The sequence below is a fragment of the Malurus melanocephalus genome, unplaced genomic scaffold, assembly GCF_030028575.1.
Source record: "Malurus melanocephalus ecotype Western Australia unplaced genomic scaffold, MMel_1.1 scaffold_1044, whole genome shotgun sequence".
Classification (NCBI taxonomy): Eukaryota; Metazoa; Chordata; class Aves; order Passeriformes; family Maluridae; genus Malurus; species Malurus melanocephalus.
Genome location: NW_026624276.1, coordinates 26,941 through 35,347, shown reverse-complemented (window position 1 = coordinate 35,347; position 8,407 = coordinate 26,941). Strand labels below are relative to the sequence as shown.

Sequence of the window (8,407 nt, the reverse complement as noted above, 5' to 3'; positions counted from 1 at the left end):
TGGGGAATTATCCAAGGATCCAGGGAATGCCAGCACTTCCCATCTCCCACCCCACATTCCCCAGGGCAAGGACAAAATCTGCCCATTTGAAGGAAGAGCCGAACCGAGAGCAAAGTAAAGAAACCTCTGCCTGAGGAATGGATTCACAACCAAACCAAACGAAACTAAACTGAACCAAACGAAACACAACCCAACCCAGAGAGAGGAATGGATCAGAGCAGGAATGTGGGAACRAGGCACTTACAAATCCCCCTTTCCTGAGGCAGGAATCTCCAGGAGATGAGCTCAGCACGTACTCCACCATGCTGACCCCGAGGCCACCGCTCTCTGAGCGTGGTGACAGCACCGAGTTCACCTCACTGTTCACGTGGAAGCCCTGCCCAGGTCTCCTCTGCACCATGATGGGTTGGGAAACGGAGTGATCTGCAACAAAACCACAGCAAATTCTCACAGCCACATCCAACTGTTCAAAAAAGGCAAATTCAATCATTCAGTGTGTCCTCCCCAGGGGCTTATTTGCACTGAAATGTGCCAACTCTGTGACTCTGATGATGCCCATCAGTAAAACAGGATGGCTTTCTCAGTTTTTAAATACTGGAATGTGTAAACCTACAAGTGAGAGCTACGTTTAACATCTAAACCCATCAAATTTCAGGCATTTCAACTAATTAGAAGTTGCAATGAAAAAAAACAAAGTTTTAGTTTTTAGCTTTAGTAAAATTCTTGCATTAGTGAAAAAGAACTTTTGGGTTGTCCTTTCAAACATGGTCCCACTGCTACCCCAGCCTGTCCCTGTGTCCTCACTCCCATCAATTGTTCAGGCCATGATCAGGAATTTTTCTGGCTGATCTTTCCTCAGGAAAAGGTTCAGTTCATTTCTTCTTCCTCATCTCGCCATCCTCCTGCACCAGCCCCATCCTTTTTTCCATCCCCAGAGCTTAAGGTTTTGAGATCCAACCAGGACAGACTCAGGAATCTCCAAATTCTTCTGGGCTCTGTAAAAATCCCTGGCTGGGCAGGAGGGGAGAGGAGGGGAAAGGGAAACCTCCCCAGACAGATCCATCCAGGCACATTTGAAGAAGCTCTGTCCCCTTTTCATGGCCATTTTTTAATAGAAATAGTAAAAAAAGGTTTTATTGCTATCCCAAAGCCTTCACCTAAACTGTGGATATCAGGGAAAACCCCACAACAGTGAGATTGCTGGAAATCCTATTTCCCGGAAGCTAGAATTCCCATTTCCCATGAGATGGAAATCCCATTTCCTGAGAGCATAAATCCCATTTCCTGGGATCTGCACATCCCATTTCCTGAGAGCAGTAAATCTCATTTCCTGGGATCTGCACATCCCATCTCCTGGGAGCTGGAAATCCCACTTCCTGGAAGGGGGAAATCCTATTTCCCGGAAGCTGGAATTCCCATTTCCCATGAGATGGAAATCCCATTTCTGAGAGCAGTAAATCCCATTTCCCGGGATCCGTAAATCCCTTTTCCCATGAGCTGGAATTCCCATTTCCCAGGAGCTGGAATTCCCATTTCCCAGGAGCTGGAATTCCCATTTCCCAGGAGCTGGAGGTTTTGGGAATTGCACTACACACCCAGCAGTGTTCCAGGAGCATTTCCATCCCACAAAAAACCCCACAACAGAACAAATCAGAACAAATTTTAAACCCAGCACTTCATGGGATTTTTTTTCCTAAAACCAACATGAATATTGTCCCCCAAAATTCAAAATCAGGGACAGTCTCTGAGCCAAGAACAAAATCCTTGGCAGATAAAATTCAATATTAATTAAAAACATACATTTTTTTTTCTTTTTTAGGATGTTGCTCTCCCTTCAAGTCCAAAATCAGGGACAATCTCTGATGCAAGAAGCAAATCCTTGGCAGATTTAACTCAAGACCATTAATTCAAAACATCTTTTTTTTTTTTTTTTTTAACTGAGTGCTGGGTTTTGGCTGGTTGGTTTAGTATTTAAAAAAAAAGAAGGGTTTTTTTTTAAATTCATCTTTTTCTCCAATATCTTTGTTCAAACTTTCAGCTCATACATCGCAAGACAGAAACCRCATCGGAAATTGAAATTTTAAGGCAATTTCAGATTTTTAAGCAGATAAACACGAATTTCCATGTATTTATACACACGGGACAATGTTTTGACATCTATGGATATCTGAATTTTATCCCAATGTGAGGTTTTTCTGTTTACTTCTTTCTTACAGAAACCAGATGTTTTAAAAACCAGGGTTTTAAAATCTTTCCAAAGCTGGCCAGTTTTACYCTGAGTAAATAAATTGCACATTTCTGTATTCAACCCCAACTAAATTAAGGAAATAATTGAGCTACCTGATGTTCCCCAAGCACTGTCTCTCCACTGATCTCCCAGAAATATCCCTTTTGGTCCATCTTTGCTGGAATCATCAGATTCCCAAAACTTTTTACCCGGCAACAGCTGCTGCAATTAAAAAAAAAAAAACAAAAACAAAACAAACAAAAAAGAAGAACAAAACAAAGCAAAGCATGATTAAAATAAGTATAAAATGCAAACAGAAACCATAAGCGTCTCCCTCCAATCAGGAATCAATCATTAAACACAACTGGTACATCTTTAATAAACCAAATATTTATCAAATATTTATATTCTCCAGGGTGAAAACTCAGGGAACAATTCCACCCCCCCCATTTTCTGTTTTTATTATTGCTTTCTATTTATTCCTTATTTTCTTACAAGCTCCAGGAAGCTCACACATGTCAGACACTCACACCACTGACACTCTCCAGGCTCTCCACACTTCCAAGAAAAAATAAAGGAGGAGGAAAAGATCAGGATCCAAACATTTGCTGGGAGCTCCCAGCACAAATTCCTGCCTCCCAACAGGAGCTGGGGATGGAAAAGATGGGATAGAAAAGCTCAGGAGGTGCCAGGAGATCCCAATTGTCCCTGAGGATTCTCCTGCTCAGAGGTTGCTTGGGAACACTGATGGGATTGGGCAGCTCTGGGCCAGCAGCTGCCACCTGTTGGGGCTGCAGGAATGGGAAAAGCTCACTGGGAATGGGACAGAGCCGTGCTGGGACTGGGAGAGCCCGGGGCTGACAGCTCTGGGGGTCAGGGATGGCACAGGGAACACGGGGTACTGTCTCGGATGGGGGGTTGGGAACAGCCTCACCAGGAAACCCCAGCTAGAGGCACCTCCACACGGGAATTATGGACCCTGAGATGGCCAGGGGAGAAAATTCCAGTAAATTGGATGGATGGATGGATGGATGGATGGATGGATGGATGGATGGATGGATGGATGGATGGATGGATGGATGGATGGATGGATGGATGGATGGATGGACAGGGAGGGATGAAACCACAGCACATTCAGCAAGAAATGAGTCTTGCCTGAAGCTGGGATAAAACTCAGTGAAGTGGAAGATGAAAAATACCTGAATCTATGAAATTACCACAGAACAAACATGAATTACCACATCTGGGGATCTCCCATCTGCATCAAGAGTAGTGATAAATCCTGATTGAGATCAACCTCAATATCAGAATTGATATCAACCTCAATACCCTGACTGAGATTCATTTCAATATCCTGACTGAGATCAACCTCAGTATCCTGATATAAAATCCAATATTCTGACTGATATCAACTTCARTATCCTGACTGAGATCAACCTCAGTATCTTGATTGATATCAACTCCAATATCCTGCCTGATACCAACTCCTGGTAACTCCAGCAGCAGATGTGCAAATTTAAAGCTGAATTTGATTAAATCAGCTGCTGGAGGAAGCAGAAGAGCTGATTTCACAGCTCCCAGGGTGCTGGTTTAAACCAAAGTTGTGCTCTCCATTTCCTCCTCAACTCAGAAAGAAGTATTTGTTCACCAAATCCTTTACTTTCCAGACCAATTCCAGGCAGGATTTCTCCTCACCCCCTCAACATGGTGTGGGCTGCCTGTGATTCTCCAGGCTGAAGGATAAAAGCAGGGACCGTGCTGCTCTTTGTGCAATCCCAAAATGCTCCAATGTGAGGGCASAGACTCCCAGGAGCAGCACCCACTGGCAAACACATGGATTTGGGTTGAACCTGCTCCTCCAGCTGTACTGGGAGGATGGAGGGAGGGGAAAGCCAAGCCACTGCTCTAGGATTTATAAACACAAACAAAGCTCAGGTGTCCTGAAATTTCTGAGCTTTTGTCATTCCCAYAGTCCTTAAAAAGCAGCTTTTTTATCTCCTGCTGCTGCCACACTGTAAATATAAGAATTCTACTTCTCAGGGTGTTTCAAGGAATTTTGAAGAGGAAGTGACACAAACTGATTGAGCCAAATTTCAGCTGCAATTAAACCGAATTTTTGCTGCAATAAAACAATTCTGATTTTTTCTGTGAACTCCTCACAGCGCAAGACACAAAGTGCTCTGCAGCCAGAGCTCCAATCATGAAATCATGCAATGGTTTGGGCTGGAAAGGACCTCAGACCCCATCCCATCCCACCCCTGCCATGGCAGGGACCCCTCCCACTGTCCCAGGTGCTCCCAGCCCCAATGTCCAGCCTGGCCTTGGGCACTCAAAGGGATCCAGGGGCAACCACAGCTGCTCTGGGAATTCCATYCCAGCCCCTCCCCACCCTCCCGAAGAGGATTTTGAAAATAAAGGACAGGAGAGGGATGGGGTTGCAGGAAGGAGACTGGAAAGAATGAGCAGAATAGAACATTTTCCAACCTTATCAATTCCATGATTTTCTTTTCAAGGATAAACGAGAGGGACTGGGGCCAAGGGCTGGAGGGACAGGACACAGGGAATGGCTTCCCAGTGCCAGAGGGCAGGGATGGATGGGATATTGGGAAGGGATTGTTCCCTGGGAGGGTGGGGAGGGGCTGGGATGGAATTCCCAGAGCAGCTGTGGCTGCCCCTGGATCCCTTTGAGTGCCCAAGGCCAGGCTGGACATTGGGGCTGGGAGCAGCCTGGGACAGTGGGAGGGGTCCCTGGGGTGGAACTGGATGGGATTTAGGGTCCCTTCCCACTCAAAGTGCTCTGGGSTTCTCTCAAACCCGCACAGGCGGCTCTGCAGTGCCATTTCCCTGCTGGAGGGTGACTGAAGCCACCTCAGCCCTTCCCCGCTTCCCCCACTCCCCTTTTCCCCCTTTCCTRAAGAAWACAATCCTTTACCAACCCAATCCCRCWGAGCTGCACCCCAAAACMTTCTGTGTTTYGCRCTGARTCACACATAAAGGTCACAAAAATCCCAAATCCCATTAWCTCCTGCAYTCCCCTGCTCCTGCACAACCACCCCCAGCTCTGCCCCCCTCCAGCTCAATCCTTCCCCAAGTTTCCACTGCAAGTTCTGCACCAGCAACAGAACCAACACAACAGAGATGTTTACCTCACATGGAGACTCCAGATCTATTTCCAGATCTCRGGGAAACCCCAAAACCAGCATTAACAAATGCTAACAGGGGCTTTGTTCTGTGGAGGGTTAGCAAGCAGCATTCATCTGCACTGAATTATGCAACAGGCTGCCAAGACAATGGGTTTTTCCTCAGGGAAAGTTGTCAGTTGCAATGGAGGAAAAAAATAAAAAAAGGTATTTTAAGTGACTCTCATCCAGTTCTGCAGGTTGGTAATTTAAAAAGAACAAGCAGCTGTTTAGAACCAGAGTCGTTTATTCGTTGCCTGGTTTTTATTAAAATTGACCCTATCCAGTATGAAAATAATCCTGCTAAGCCCWCTTACAGAGGACTTACAGTTAGGCCAATATTCAACTGAGCAGAGCAGGGAGGAGGGGACRCCTTCCACATCATCAACAAAAGCAATTCTTCCAGCAGCGGGCAGGGCAGAGCCTGCACAGAGATCCCACTGAGATGGGATTAGGAATTGGACAAATTGAGAAAACTGATCCCCCTCGGACAAGGCAAATATTGAGATAAAAGCAGCCATCTGTGCAGAGCAGAGCTGGGTTTGTCTGCAGCAACAGGCAGGGAGGCAGAGAAAGGGGATCCGGGGGCTGCCAGCTTCCACTCGGGCAGCCCTGCAGCTTCCCTGCCCTCCTGAACTGCTGTGAGCCCCAGAGCCCCGGGACAGGGACAAGGGACAGGGGGCACCCAATGGGCAGTGCCAGCTCTGCAGCTTCACAAACCCTGAGCTATTCCCTGCCCTCCCGAACTGCTGTGAGCCCCAGAGCCCCAGGACAGGGACAAGGGACAGGGGGCACCCAATGGGCAGTGCCAGCCCTGCAGCTTCACAAACCCCAGTGTGTTCTGTGTCCTCCCAAACTGCTGCCAGCCCCAGAGCCCTGGGACAGGGATCAGGGAAGGGGCACCCAGTTGGCAGTGCCAGCCCTGCAGCTTCATAAACCCTGAGACATTCCCTGCCCTCCCAAACTGCTGCCAGCCCCAGAGCCCTGGGACAGGGAGGGGGTACCCAGTKGGCAGTGCCAGCCCCACAGCTTCCCAAACACAAGAGGCTGCAGGAATTCCAGTGCCCCCTCACTCAGCCCCACATCAAATGTCAGCACTGCCACCTGCCAGAGAAGCAGCACAGCAATAATTAATYAAATAATTAACCATTTGCTGTTAAATGCACAGCATTTCTTATCAGCGTTTCTTTCCCAGGGCAGGGTGAAATGCCCCTCCTACCCCCAATATTCCATGTGTGGAGTTAAGCACCTCCCAGGCCTCCTGTCTCTGTGCCCCATCCTCCTCCCACCCTCTGAAATTTCAGGCAGCAAYTCACCCAGCGGCTGCTGGACTGCAGACACAAACTGAGCACAGCCTGCTCTAAATCCAGGGTCCCAAATACCCGTGAAGACAAACCAAACTCCTCCTCCCAGCCCCTTCGTGCTGCCCACTGTCCCCAAGTCCACAGCACCAATATTCCCTGTCACAAAGCTAGAGATAATGGGATTTCTGCAAGGAACAGCTGAGACCCAGCGTCCCACCCTGAAGGCTGGGGTCAAAGGGAACTCACAGGGATTGTGTTCAGTCCCAGAGAAGTGTCAGAGCTGGGGGATCCCACTCGCTGGAAATTCAGAAATATGACGCTGGGTGCAGGGAGGGGGGTGGAAGTCAAGGATGGAAACAGCCCCAAGACAGATCAGAGTTGTGGGGTTTTAAAGCATTCCTAATTTTCCCAGATAAGGATATCTGTTGATCTCCAAGTATTATCTGCATGCTGAGAGCAGGGGAGATAAGAGATGTAACTGTTTGACATCGGCCTTTAAAAACTGMTCTGATGTCTTCAAAAACTCCTTAAATCACTGAAATTACGATGGTGCTTAACAAGGAGCAAGAAAACCAGAAGATAAAAGACACTAAATGCCGAAATGCTCTTTCTCATCTTTSTACTCCAGATGTTTCCACTATCAACCCCAAGAACAAGACTATAGACACTCCCCACAGATAAAGAAATACAAATCAAATTTGCTCTTTTCCTTATTTGTTTCACTTTCTGAGTTTCCTTCTCATTCCAGGAGCAGGAAGAGGGGAAGAATTCCTCAGTGCCTCACTAAGGCATCCAAACTGCACAAAATCCGAGTGCGTAGGTGAGGAACGTGGTCCTGAAAGCCAACACAGATCCTATTGGATCCCCTGAAATCAGCATTGGAGAGATACAGAGAAAATTCAATGGATAMAAAAGGGAAACTGCGAGACTGAGGGAGAAAAACTCCAAGACAAACAAGAAATCGTGGTTTAACTGAAAGAGAGGGGTGAAATGTCACTTTTCCTGGAAAARCAGGCTCATTCCAGCATGTGGAAAAGCCCAGTGACAAAATGATGCCACTGCCAAAACTTTCCACCTCAATTACAAGGGGGGAAAGAAAGTGAATCATCACTGGGAGGCAAAGCTCCAAAACACAAAGCCAAACTCACTCCTCTAGAAACACCGAAATCAATGAAAAGCTGGGAGAACTCAGCATTTTCAGGAATTCCTTGAGGTGTTTCAGCTCCCTGACCTCGTGGCACAATAAGCAAAGCGAGCTGTGACCTGTGAACCTGCTCCGGCCAGGCTGAGCTCTCAGTGCTCAACACGAACCTCCTGCCCTGCCCAAACGAGGTGGCACCAAACCATCTCCTCAAAACRTTCCACCCCCACCATTCCAYGGTGAGCCACACATGGAGCCACGGCAGCTGCTCTGCAGCCGCTCCAGGAATACTTCTAATGTCAGCTTTCCTCCTTTGTGCAGCAATTTCACCTACTCTCAGTCAATAGTGTTGGGGTAAATTAATCCAGCCTGGAAAAACAGGGATTCTCCTCTCCTCTCAAATCAAATCAAATCAAAATCCAGCCCTGGATTATGGTTTTCCAAGGAAGGAAAGGGAGAAGGAATGGAGGGGCAGGAAGTGGGGAGAAGGAAAGGAGACAAGAAAAGGAGGACAAGAGGGAGAATGAAAAGGGGAGAAGAGGAGAAGGAAAGGGGG

The 8,407-nt window shown here is 47.3% G+C and overlaps 1 protein-coding gene across 1 annotated transcript in view; it reads right to left on the bottom strand.

Annotated features, from left to right (window-relative positions):
• Window positions 1–8,407, bottom strand: part of PUM1 (pumilio RNA binding family member 1) — a gene marked incomplete at its 3' end in the record, with an annotated part of 70,883 nt that overhangs the window by 40,171 nt on the left and 22,305 nt on the right. Inside the window, exons 4-5 of the mRNA XM_057386744.1 lie at window positions 2,341–2,449; window positions 245–423 (exon numbers count right to left, since the gene is read on the bottom strand). Of these exons, the coding sequence (XP_057242727.1) occupies window positions 245–423; window positions 2,341–2,449 (288 nt within the window). The remainder of the gene's footprint in view (window positions 1–244; window positions 424–2,340; window positions 2,450–8,407) is intronic.